Source organism: Chanodichthys erythropterus, chromosome 21, assembly GCF_024489055.1.
Source record: "Chanodichthys erythropterus isolate Z2021 chromosome 21, ASM2448905v1, whole genome shotgun sequence".
Classification (NCBI taxonomy): Eukaryota; Metazoa; Chordata; class Actinopteri; order Cypriniformes; family Xenocyprididae; genus Chanodichthys; species Chanodichthys erythropterus.
In genome coordinates, this window is record NC_090241.1 from 18143892 (window position 1) to 18157102 (window position 13211).

At 45.5% G+C, this 13211-nt stretch overlaps 2 protein-coding genes across 2 annotated transcripts in view; both read left to right on the forward strand.

Annotated features, from left to right (window-relative positions):
- Nucleotides 1-5516, forward strand: part of crocc2 (ciliary rootlet coiled-coil, rootletin family member 2) — a 76051-nt gene extending 70535 nt beyond the window's left edge. Inside the window, exons 36-37 of the mRNA XM_067373935.1 lie at nucleotides 4736-4915; nucleotides 5042-5516. Of these exons, the coding sequence (XP_067230036.1) occupies nucleotides 4736-4915; nucleotides 5042-5125 (264 nt within the window). The 3' untranslated portion in view covers nucleotides 5126-5516. The remainder of the gene's footprint in view (nucleotides 1-4735; nucleotides 4916-5041) is intronic.
- Nucleotides 5517-7074: 1558 nt separating this feature from the next.
- sned1 (sushi, nidogen and EGF-like domains 1) overlaps nucleotides 7075-13211 on the forward strand; it is a 36746-nt gene continuing 30609 nt past the window's right edge. The window contains exon 1 of the mRNA XM_067374113.1: nucleotides 7075-7284. Coding sequence (XP_067230214.1) covers nucleotides 7075-7284 — 210 coding nt within the window. The remainder of the gene's footprint in view (nucleotides 7285-13211) is intronic.

Here is a 13211-nt window from a genome sequence, read left to right on the forward strand (position 1 = left end):
CGCCATCCGGCGCGCCGCCTGAGAGCTCCATCCACGGCTTAAACGCCGCTCTAAAAGAGCCACCCAATTGCCGTTTTCACGGCAGCGGCGTCTCACGATGCCCCGCCACTCATGTGGTACTTGCAGGGCCCCCCTGCACGACGACGATGGACACAGCGAGTGTGTTGCTTGCCTGGGCCAGCCCCACGCAGACGGCGCGCTCGCTGGAGACTCATGCCCGCACTGCGAGTGTATGAGTCTCGCTTCCCTGCGCTCGCGGGTCGCCTTCTTCACTGAGGGCGATCTCGCCGCTCGCGCCCTCCCGTCTCCTTCCTCCCGCGAGCCGGCGAGGAAAAGACAGCGGGGTAGAGCGACTCAGCGCCAGGAGTTGAGCGAGCTCACGCCGGCCCAGCCCCCGCGTGCCTCGCCCTCTCCTCCCAGGGAACTCTCTCCCGTTCTGTTCTCTCGCCCTGAGCAGCGTCCCTCCGCAGAAGCGAGTGACCTCGTCTCATTCGGGGGAACAGACGACGAACAAGACGACTCCATGTCTCTTGCGGCTTCCGAAGCGGAAGGATGGGCTGGCGAGCCGGAAGACCCCGCTCCACCGCCTCCCTTGGAACCCATCGAGCATGGCCAGGGCATGGATGCCGAGCTCTTCCGCATCCTGTTTAGGGCCGTTGAAGAGCTGGATCCTCGCGCACATTTGCCCCGAGGACTGGTTCTGCTCGCTGGACCTGAAGGATGCGTATTTTCACATCCAGATAGCCCCCCGTCACAGACGATTCTTGAGATTCGCATACGAAGGGGTGGCATACCAATATACGGTCCTGCCCTTCGGGCTGTCTCTGGCTCCCCGCACTTTCACCAAGTGCATGGACGCGGCGCTTTCCCCTCTGAGACAGATGGGAATCCGGGTTCTGAATTATCTCGACGACTGGCTCATCTTAGCCCGTTCGCGAGTCGAGCTGGAACGCCACAGATCCGTGCTCCTCAGCCATCTACAATGCCTGGGTCTCAGGGTCAACTTAGCCAAGAGCTCGCTATGCCCCACTCAACGAATCTCGTTTCTGGGAGCAGTTTTCGACTCGGTCCGTATGACGGCAGTAGTCTCGCCAGAGCGCGCCCTGGCAATTCAGCAGCTCACGGCATCTGTCACGAACAAAGCCTATCTCCCTCTGAAGTTTTTCCAGAGGCTGCTAGGGCTGATGGCTTCCGCCTCCCCGGTGCTGCAGCTAGGCCTTCTTCGGATGCGGCCTCTTCAGTACTGGTTGAAGTTCCGGGTTCCTCCCAGCGCATGGCGGCACGGCCGCCTATGTCTCAAGGTCAATCGGGCCTGTCTTCTAGCCCTGAAACCTTGGATGGATCCAGTATGGTTCCAGCACGGAGTCCCTTTACAGGCGGTCTCACGGAGGACGGTGCTCTCAACAGACGCCTCCAACTTGGGCTGGGGCGCTGTGTGCGAGGGCAGACCGGCCTTCGGCTCGTGGAGCCACGAGGAAAGCCATCTACACATCAACTGTCTAGAGATGCTAGCAGTGATGAAAGCCCTTCAGTTCTTTCAGGCTTACTTGACGGGACGTCATGTTCTAGTTCGGTCAGACAGTATGACGGTGGTGTCATACCTGAACCACCAAGGCGGTCTTTCGTCCAGCCGCTTATGCGCTCTGGCGAAACGTCTGCTGGAATGGGCTCTTCCGAGGCTTCAGTCGCTCAGAGCGACTCATGTTCCTGGCAGGAACAATCTGGGTGCGGACATGTTGTCACGGAGCAACATCCCCTCCGACGAGTGGATGCTCCACCCCCAAGTGGTCCTCACGATCTGGGAGCTCTTCGGGAAGGCAGAGGTAGACCTCTTCGCCTCAGAAGACAACTCTCATTGCCCAACATTTTTCTCGAAGGAAGTAGATGCTCTGGCCCACACATGGCCCAGCACGCTCCTTTATGCTTTCCCTCCGATCGCACTGATCCCCCAGGTCATCAGGCGTATCAGAGAAGACCAGCACAGAGTCCTTCTGGTGGCCCCGCTCTGGAGGAACCAGGTTTGGTCCTCAGAGCTATTCAGGCTCTCTCTAAGAGCCCCGTGGCCGATTCCCCTGAGACGGGACCTCCTCTCTCAGGCAAACAGAACAATCTGGCACCCACAGCCGCAGCTCTGGGCTCTGCACCTCTGGTCCCTCGATGGGAGCCGACTAGCCTCCCCGAGGATGTCCTAAATACCATTTCTCAGGCTAGAGCCCCGTCTACGAGGCGCCTCTACGACCAGAAGTGGTCAGTCTTTGTTGATTGGTGTTCAACACGCAACATAGACCCTGTGGAGAGTGACGTATCTTCCATACTGTCTTTCCTCCAAGAACGCTTGGAAATGGGGCGCTCCCCTTCCACGCTTAAGGTTTACGTAGCAGCCATTGCAGCGTTCCACGCTCCTATTGCTGGCCAATCGGTGGGACGAAACGGGCTTGTGATCCGTTTTTTGAGAGGTGCTAGGCGTTTGAATCCTCCTCGCCCTCTCACTATTCCCTCCTGGGACCTCTCGTTGGTCCTCAGGGCCTTGAAAGGAGCCCCATTTGAACCAATGGGTTCAGCCGACCTCAGGCCCCTAACGCTAAAAACCGCTCTGCTACTAGCACTAGCATCGGTAAAGCGTGTTGGCGATTTGCAGGCCCTCTCCGTGAACCCTGCATGCCTCGAATTCGGGCCTGGTGACTCTAAGGTCGTTCTGAAACCTAGGCATGGCTACGTCCCTAAAGTGCTCTCAACTCCGTTTAGAGCTCAGGTCATCTCGCTCTCTGCTCTTCCTCCCTCAGCGGACGAACCAGAGCTGCAGCTACTCTGCCCAGTCAGGGCATTGAGGACCTACATAGACCGATCACAGTCTTTCAGACAGTCGGATCAGCTCTTTGTTTGTTTTGGCGGCCGCACCAAAGGGTATCAAATACATGACTCGAAACAACGCATTTCCCGTTGGATAGTGGATGCTATTAACCTGTGCTACTCCTCACTGGGCACTAATTGCCCCATAGGAGTCAGGGCCCACTCCACTAGAGGAATGGCTTCCTCGTGGGCTTGGTCCAACGGAGTTTCCATCCAAGACATCTGTGAGGCGGCCGGCTGGTCTTCGCCGTCCACCTTTGTCAGGTTCTATCACCTCGATGTCACGACCTTACAAGCTCGGGTCCTGTCGGTGTGATTAGCGGCCTCCAACAAGTCCCGCTTCACGCCACCATAGGAAGTATCTTCCTTCAGTGTAACCATGGGTTCGGTTAGGCTTTGCCTCTGCTTGTCCTTTTGGCCCCCCTCTGGGTTGGCCAAATGCAAGCTATATCGTTCCCAGCCGTGGCACGGCGTGGTTGAATTCGTTCCCCATACGCAGTACGAGTGAAGTATCGAAAGGGAACGTACTCGGTTACTAACGTAACCTCGGTTCCCTGAGATACGGAACGAGTACTGCGTCACTTGCCGTGCCACGAGGCTGCGGCTCAGGGTCGTCGCTTCAGTCGATTGACACTGAAATCCTATGGCGAAACGCCTGCTTATATAGCCCTATACCCCGCCCATTTCGGCGGGAATATTCGCGCGCTTTGTCGCCATAGGCCGCGCAGCTATGCCGCGCCGCCATTGGTTCAACAACTTGTCTATGAGTGAACCAATGACGGTGCAGTTACACTGCGTTATTGAAAAAGGCTTCAGCAGCGGGGAAAAAGGGAGACCTTTCCCCATACGCAGTACTCGTTCCGCATCTCAGGGAACCGAGGTTACGTTAGTAACCGAGTACGATATTTGTTATCCCTTAAAAATGGATAATTTCAGTTAGTTAATAAAACTTTATTAACATTATAAGTGAACCTGAAGGAACATTTGTGACCCTGGATCACAAACCCAGTCATAAGTCGCACGGGTATTATTGTAGCAATAGCCAACAATATATTGTATGGGTCAAAATGATTGTTTTTTCTCTTATGCCAAAAATCATTAGGATATTAAGTAAAGATCATGTTCCATGAAGATATTTTGTAAATTTCCTACCGTAAATATATCAGAAATTTATTTTTATGAGTGGATATGCATTGCTAAGGACTTCATTTGGACAACTTTAAAGGTGATTTTCTCAATATTTAGATTTTTTTTGCACCCTCAGATTCAGGATTTTCAAATAGCTGTATCTCTGCCAAATATTGTCATATCCTAACAATCCATACATCAATGGAATTAATATTTATTCAGCTTTCAGGTGAGGTATAAATCTAAATTTCAAAAAAATTGACCGTTTTGTGGTCCAGGGTCACATATTAAAATAATAATAATAATACCTGTGATGTCTGGCCATTCATTCAAAGTTCTTTGAAATGCTGGGATAGACTCCAGCTAATAAAATATTATATAATAAAATAATAATATGTAATATAGAATTAATAATAAATGTATTAATGCTAATAATACCTAGTTTTTACGTTTTCTGAATAAAAAATGATACTTTGTCCCAAGTAAACAAAGAAGCCCATTTAAAGTCTGGTTGTTTTGAAAAGTATAGATGTACAGTTCTTCTCAATAAGCCACATGATTTGAGGTGTTATTCATGCCTGTAGCCTAAACTGTGAGTTTAATGCCCAGGGTTAGGGGTTTATTCAAGTGAGCAATAGTAATATTAATATTACAAAGCACCATTAGTAATATAAAAATGTGTCATATTCCTTTTTCAGCTCTTTTTGTTTGTCTATTGGATTTGCCTGTGACAGGATGTTATGTGTTGTCTTTGCAGTCCCAGATCTCTATCTTGGAGCAGACTCACTCCCAGAGGCTCATGGAAGTGACGGCTCACCACAGGCAAGAGCTGGACCTAGAGTCAGAACGGATGAGGGACTCCCAGCAGCAGGCAGAGAGAGCACTGGAGGCTCGGGAGAAAGCTCACCGCCAGAGGGTCCACTGTTTGGAGGAACAGGTTTGAGGAAGCTATAAAGATGTGACCACATGCATTATAAGAGTGTAAATTTACATAACATTCAAAAGCAAAGAAGCCTCTGCTGAATACATGACTGCTTTGCAATAACAGTTGTGTGTTTCTTAGGTTTGCACACTGAAAGAACAGTTGGAGCAGGAGATGAAAAGGAGGCAAGCATATATGAAGCAGATGCTGAGATTGGGGCTCTAAAAAACACAATGGCTTGGGAATTCAGCCCACAGTGACCAACTGACAGCTTTTTAACATGTTTGTAATCTCTCAAAGGCCAATGAAACAGGGCCAGTGCTTACATGGATGGACTTATGCATAATCAAAAATGTTACACACGCATACTTCACACACTTTGGTTTTAAAAACACACAAAATCACTGGTCTCAGGGAGAATTGTTGGACTACATTTGCACAAATACTTTAAGTAATCCTGATCCACACCATAAGAACCCAATAACAACAAACAAAGAGATCACTGTTTCACAAAATGCTTCTCAATTGCCAAATTGTTTTAAGGATTTGTTCAGCAAGCTGTTGAAACAGACTATAAATCTACCTAAGTCTATACCTGTTCATCTTAGAGCATTAAGCACAGTTTCAATTAACCCCCCCCCCCCCCCCCCCACACACACACACACAGTTTTAAACATCTGAACCTACCTTAAAAATCACACCCAGGTCCCCAAGCTGTGTATCAAACCACACAATTGTTCTCTATTTACTTTCTTTTTAACTTGGCACTCTGTAACCTAAATAATTATGGTGATCATTATTTAATCACACAACCATTTAGAGAATAAGATCATCTTGTTTTAGTAACCGATTAGCTAAATTACAGCTAGAGTGAATCAGGACAGAAAATGAATTATATCTAACCTACAAATGTTGTTTTCATGTTAATGTGTTTCTATATGGTGTTTCTCTTATGGGTATTGAAATTATTCTTAATCGCGAATTATACTGTTACCATATAATAACTATTAGGAAACTGTTTTGTTTCATCACAAAGTCATTTTTTGAGTCAATAAAACATTTAAAACAAGAAAAATAACAACCAGATTGATGTATGTGGTCTGAATAATTGCTGTCAGGTTTTGCCATATCTGCTGTAGTTTGTACAATGATGTGTACAAATAAGCTATAACAACTTATAAAAGATCCATGTGATGTTCTGGCTCCATGATTTAATTCCTGCTACTAATGACCCCCTGGGTAAAAAGAATTTCATTTTGTTTTGGGGAAATTCTCTCAGGCATATTTAAAATCGAATGTCTTGTGAGATTAATTTGCAGGAAAGTTGATATTCAGAGAGTAAGCAAGACTTCAGTACATCTCAATTCCAAACCAAAGGGCTTTTGCATATTTTCCTCCTCTTGAACATGCATCTTGAGCACAATATACAAGGAGTGCACTATATATGCATCATATCACATGCCAGATTCTGGAACTCTTACACTGCCATGTGGTAGTTTGTACAACACTGAGACATGTGCTTGTGGGTAAGGGTATTTCTCAGCAAAGGTTAAGAGCAGAGGAGAGTGCCCTGTCAGAGTCTCTTTAAAGCAGCCCTTTGATTACCATAGCTCCACCCAGTGCTTATCCAGTTACCGGTCTCTCCTCAGCTATTGGATGAGAGTTCCTAATCATGCAAGGTAGTGAATCCCTGGGGGGGTGGGGCTGGGTTTGAAAGAACTCCTTTGGCAGGCAGAATAGAGGTTTTATTGAGGATATTTCTAAACTAACCATCAGGGACCAAGTCACTGGATTGTAAAAAAAAAAAAAAAAAAAAAAAAATAGAGCCGAATCACTCTGCTCCCTCTCCTCCTTTCTCTCTCTCACTCTGTTCATTTCAGTGAGCGGCACGGAGCACAGCAGCTCTTGAGCACCCAGCAGCACACAGAATGCAAGGAATCTACCCCCTTGTCTTAGACCAACAGCCCAAGTACCAGGGCTAAGAGAAGATCTGAGAGGAAACAAAGGGTGGAATTTGAAACTAAAAGAGGAAAGTTTACAGAAACAGGGAGAATCAAGACAAGGAGAGTATCACTGGTTCAGCATTTGGCACTGGTGTTTAGAGTTGTCTTCTTGCCCTCTGTAAGTGTCCAGGATCCTAGTCCTCTCCTCTCCATCCCTGTGCAGACAAGGTCATGGGGTGGCTGAGGAGACCAGTGCTTTCCATGTGTATGCTTCTTATTTTGCTTCATGGTGTGGAGGCAGCTGTACCTCTGGAGGATTTCTACCCATTTGGGCTGGATGAAGGTGACTCCCAGACCATCGAGCAAGATGATGGGGGATCAGGACTGATAGAAATATCCGTGGCTTTCCCTTTCTTCGGAGAATGGCACACCGGACTCTATGTGAGTACAGATTCAATGTTTGTATTTGTATGTGTGTGAGTGTTGTGCAGGAGAATCAGGTCTTTCATTCAGTAGCTTAATTGGTTTGTTTATGTGTCTTTGAGGGAAACAGAGCCAGGTCTTATAGCCTGAGATTGGATAATGAGCCTCTGGACCACAACGTTTTTACAGGTTACATATGGCCCTACACAGTGACTGAACTACTGGATGGTTTTTAGAGAAAAGATGACAGGCTGCAACACATCTGCATAAACTGTGGTTTGAGAGAGTGAGGGAGAGAGAAGAAACGGCAAGAACGACTGTCATCGAGAGAACCAGCGAGTGTGGCGAGTGCTCTGATAGGTCTCGGTGCTTTGATCATAGTTGCGTCCTGCTTTTGGTAGGGCGAGAGCGGCTTTGATCTGTGTCATGTAAGCTTCTCAGCCTCCGCAGGGGAAGCTCCATCCTTGTAAATTAACACCATCTGTTTTGATGCAGCATCCCAGTCATTCTGCCTCCCAAAATACGCTGCCCTACCCGAAGCACCCATCTTTACTACCATATTTCCATCCCATTCCCTGGCCGAGGTACCACGGCAACAGAGGCTACGTTTCCAGACTGGTCTGCGAGCAAATGGATGAATGAGATCACAATCCCAATGCAGCGGACGATTGACACAGCAGACATGCCACAGAACCGTTCTCCCACCCAAGCCAGTACATGTCATTCAAACAACTGTGCCCTCACAACTTTGAGGGGTAATATTGTGTTTCCTATTTTAAAGTCATGAAGTCACTTAGATTCATGTTCTGGCAAATGCAGCTTGCTGAAATAGTGCAGGGTTGTCTACAGAACTTAGTTTAACTTGTGATGCATCTGTGCGTCACCCTGAGAGGTATCTCATATCTCAGAGCACAATGTAAATATTAATGTGAATTGGAAACAAGATAAGACCTGCTGTGGATAGCAGCGAAGATCTAAAATTAGATTAGCTCAATGTGATAGAACAGAAGAGGACTGACGGTACAGTAATGGGTGGTAACTACAGAAAGGGTGCACCGAGTACAAACTGGGAGGTAACTGCAGGTCGATCTGAATAAGATTTTGCAAGTCACCGGTGCATTGAGGCATGCGACAGCATTAAAATCACGGTCAAGATTTCTGTAATGCGCTCGAGCTGCTTGAACAGAATCAATTACACTTCAGCTTTATTGCACGCTATAGCCACATGTTGATCTCTTCCTCAAGAGAGCTGCTTTTGAACAGGTGAGATTTCAGAGGCTACACAAGGGCAGATCCTCATGGATAATTTCTTCCGGAAGGGCATTCCAAGCCTTCGGGGCTTGGAAAAACAGAAAAGCTCTTGAACCAAACAATTTTAGGTGGTTCTTGAGAGTTGTCTCAGGGTATTACTGTAAGAGCTTTCCTAAAGCGAAAAGAAGGATCAGTACTGCCTGCTATTGCATGTTTCACCTCCTCACCTTTCTCACATTTGCTCATTCACTTCGTGATAATTTGAATAGCATTTATAATACTATAACTAGGACTCAAAAATACTGATCTCTGCCTCAGCTTCAAGGCAGTTTATTTTTTTACTGGCAGGGATAACAGGGATTTGTCTTTTTCTTAACAACTATGGCCCTGCTTCCACCTGATATTAAGATGTGTTTTGGTCGATCGGATCACAAGTGGACGACACTAAATACAGGTGTAAACGGGGTGTAAAACATTTTGAGCTTGTCCACTTTCGACCACTTCCAGAGTTAATCAAAAACGCATTCAACCGGAGTGCTTTCATAGTGGAAACGCTCATTTGGTCGAATGTGTTCGAACAGTGAAAAAGACCATCTACTCTCTGCCTACTGACTTAACGGCATTAAACATTATGGGAAGCGCGCTAGCCAGACAGGATTTAAACTTTGTAATCTGAAGACCCAAGTTTGGTTTGAAGACAAAAAATGTACCAAGCACAATGTTCTCTCACCATTCCTGATTTCTAACACGTACTCACCACGTTCGGCTTGGTCTTGCCCGCTGCCTATGGAAAGCTGCTGCTCTGCGTATGTTTTTCTGTCGCCTTCAGGCACGTTCATAAATTGCGAGGCTTATTTTTTCCATTAGATTGAAATATCTGGGAAAAAAAAAAAACATTAACCCGCCTATAGACTCTCCCCTCGAAGAAATCAGGATAGAAGTGATTGATAGTGGACAAAAGAGACGGATTAAAATATCAGGTGTATCCGATCTACCAAAACGCCTCTTAATACCAGGTAGAAACAGGGCCTATATTCCTGTGTCCAATTAACTTTTTTTGGCATGACAATACGTTTTCAGAGCTGTTTTTTTTTTTTAATGAATGAATGAATGAATGAATGAACTTTGTTCTAGGCTTTGAAACTAGGCTTTGTTCACAAAACTAACTCTTAACTCTTTTGTTAGGCCGAGGAAATGTATTAAAAATAGCTGAAATAATACAATACAAGTGGACAGATTAGTTTCACGGTATACTGTTCTACTGCTATAAATTACATAGAACATAAATAACTCTTAAATAACTACTCTGTTAACCACATTTGAGCCTCATCTCACCAGCAAGTTCTTTGCCATCCAGAGCCTAGATGGTCACAGTGCCTGGTCCATATGTCCTCTCTGCATGACCCTTTATCAACTGATAATTGTCCAAAATATCCTGTTTCTTGTTCCACAATTCTGTCCAGTTGTTTGGGTCTGAGAGATTTCACATGTAGCTGTGACCTCTCCTCTCTCCCCTCATTTACCCTCACTCATCCTCTTCCTCCTCCTCTTCTTCAGCCTCAGATAACAAGTTCAGGGGTCTTCCCACTGGACCTGTCCAGCTGCTCTAGTGAAGAAAGGAGAGATCCCTTTAACAGAACCCAGATGCATCTGTAAAGTGTCTCAGGGATGCCAAACAACGCAGGCTCTCAATTAACTAACCTTATGAACGACTGGGATGAAGAGCAGAGAGGATGAGATCCAAGGCTAGAGAGGAAAGCACAACATAGAATTCCCCAGCAAATGTAAAAAACAGAAAGCTTGAAATTATTGTGAATGAAACTGGTTTAAGTTTTGATGGGGAACAGAACACCATGGCTTATTTTCGGGGACCACAAGTTAAGAAACCAATACCTCCCAATAAGTTGTTTGTATGGGAAGCTATAAAAGGATGTTTATAATTGTATTAGGCATAGAATTGTTCATCCAACAGTTGAGTCAAAACAGAAGAGGGAAAATGATGGGGACAGAAAGATTTGAGGTTTCACGGCACACTAAGAGCACATCTGCTAAAGCTCATCCTCAGCACTATAACACTTCATGTTTGCGCAACTATAGAGAGGCAATCTTCAACCTTTAGGGATTTTCTCTTTATCTATTTTTCTCTCTATGCTTTTTGCTCCTCCTCCTTTTCACTTAAGTAGCCCAAATATTAGCTAAGTATGTGAGGTCATATGTGTGATTTTGCGGGGTAGCTTAGCGTGTATTGCTTTATGTCAAGATAAGTCATATGCTAAGCTTTGAGCTAATATTTGGACTCAGTTCAATAGGGGCAGCCACTGAAATTAATTTTTCTATACTGAGCTTAAGTTGTTTTTCCAAGAGTAGTGAAAATCTTTGTATATTATTCTAAGATATAAATGAGAGCAGTGCCATACGAAGGGTCATGGTTTGGCATTCTGTGGAATGCCAGTCATGATAAAGAATCCTACCCTGGCCACACAAGGGCGTGGAGCAAGAGGAGCCAAGGTCACTCATACAAACATATCCACTTCAGCTTTTTCCTCAAATTACTAGGAAGAGCAAGTATAAGTTTGTGTGTTAAGATCCCATGTTTTTCCAAGCTGATCTTTGGGCACCTTTTTTTATGGAGGGATTTGTTTTGGCATCCAGGTGATAATTTATTTTAGAATTAAAATGAATTAACTCCAAGTTGCACCATGTAGACCTAGAAAGAAATATTTAAAAAATAATAATAATTTAAAAAAAAAGATTAATAATAATTCAGTTTATATGCCTAAATTATTTTGTGATTGATGACGCAATGATGTTTACGCAAATCTGATCTACCTCATCAAATCTTTTGTTTTACAGTGTTATAGTTTCTATCTGTCAGAATGTTTACATCCAAGATAGCTGGGATGTTCATACAAGATATGATTGCTTTTATTCAGCTTTAGTCTGTGGTTAGATCCAACTACTCTATCCTACAGTACTTTTAATAAGATACCAGGTCATGGCGGAAAAGCACCTAGATTAACCTCTTCCAGATGCTACAAAAAGATCAGAACAAATGCCAGCACATATTACAGCACCAGAGAATAATCGCTAATGTAGTGCTTAGTGAGATTTCCGCTGCTAATTTAGCAGCAAGGTAAGCAATTTCCATTCATTACCTCCGCACACTGTTGCTACTACCTCTCCAATGCTTGCACAGGTCAAAACGCTGCTGTCCCAATCGGCTATACAACTCTCTTTTCCCAGTTTGCTGCTTATATCATTAGCATGCAACGGTTTAGTACTGCAGCCCATTCTCAAGTGTTTTGGTCATTTGTGAAACATTTACACTAAATCACACTTTGGTTCCTGTCAAGGGTTTGTATCTGTCAGTGAACTGTGCCTGCACTTTCCATTCCTCCATCGTTTCCATCTCTCCTGCATCTCACTCTTTGTCTTTTCTTTCATTCTCCTGATCTCACAGGGCTCCTCTCAATGACCCCAGAGTTGTGGCCCTGCAGGCTTCACTCTGCTTCTCCATGTTAACCACACTCTTGCCACAGCACTCTGATGCAGAAAGGGGAAGACTGCGGTCGGCCAATTAACCAAGCACCCGAGTCAGGCCAAACAAAACTTCCTCTACTGTTTTTACAGCAAAGGCCTCAGAATTATGGTTTCCATACGCATGGGGAGGGGAGAAGAAAGGCCATGTGTCTGACATTGCCTTTGTTGCTGTTGCTGCTGCCAGAGTTGGGTGCAGATGAGGGAAATTAAGGGACAGGGTAGCTGGCATTAGGGGACGAACGCCTGGAGAGGGGGTGTGACAAAGCAGGTGCAAACTGACTAGCATATGTTAGACCCACTCTCTTACTGTAACTCTGTGCTGATTGGTGGTATTTCTGAGGAAATCAGAGAACAGTTTTGGTGAGAAATAATTTCCAATCTTCCCACTTGAGAACTATTGGGGAAAGTTTGGTTGCAAAAACTACACTTAAATGGTGAAGCAGGGAGCACTGGCACAATTAATTCACAGACACCAATTTGCCTGTTCAGTGAATTTGCTTTCATATTCATATCACTTTAGTAACACTTTGCCCCTGTGAATGCTTTAAGGTTTCTTATATGTCAGCCTGGCTGGACATTCATCACAGGAGTAGACTCAGTCAACAGAGCAAAGGCAGTGGTCAGCAAAGCAAGTGTTGGGCTCTGTGGTTATTTTAGAGGCAGTTATAAGGGCCTCACCCTCTAAAACCACTTTGAGTAGACCAGAGCCAGGGCAGGTGTGTCAGAGTGTGCATGCGTGTCTGAACAGTGCTCCGGTTTTCTCAGCTGCAAGACGTGGATGTCTGGCAGAACAAGGCAGCTGTCTGTTCCCTGATGGGGAAAGGATACATCTGCCACAGGAGCCTGCCTCACTCTTTCATCCTGCAATGCTACTGCTCACTCTCGAGTGTCAACACACTGCTGGACACCTCAGCTTGTCTCCGCTTATCCCCAGTCAGCATGTTCCATACATCATAAGCATGAGATTACTGTTCGCAATATCTACTCCAAGACTCACTACAACTGAGTTTTTGATGATTTGAAGTCCTCCTGCATGAAAAAAATCATTTGATTTCTGTTGGTCTACGTTTTCTCGACTCTGCAGTACTCCTGAGTGAACTAACCCAGTCTCTGTCATCAGGTATACTTGAGTGTGGAAAGAATTTCATTGAGAT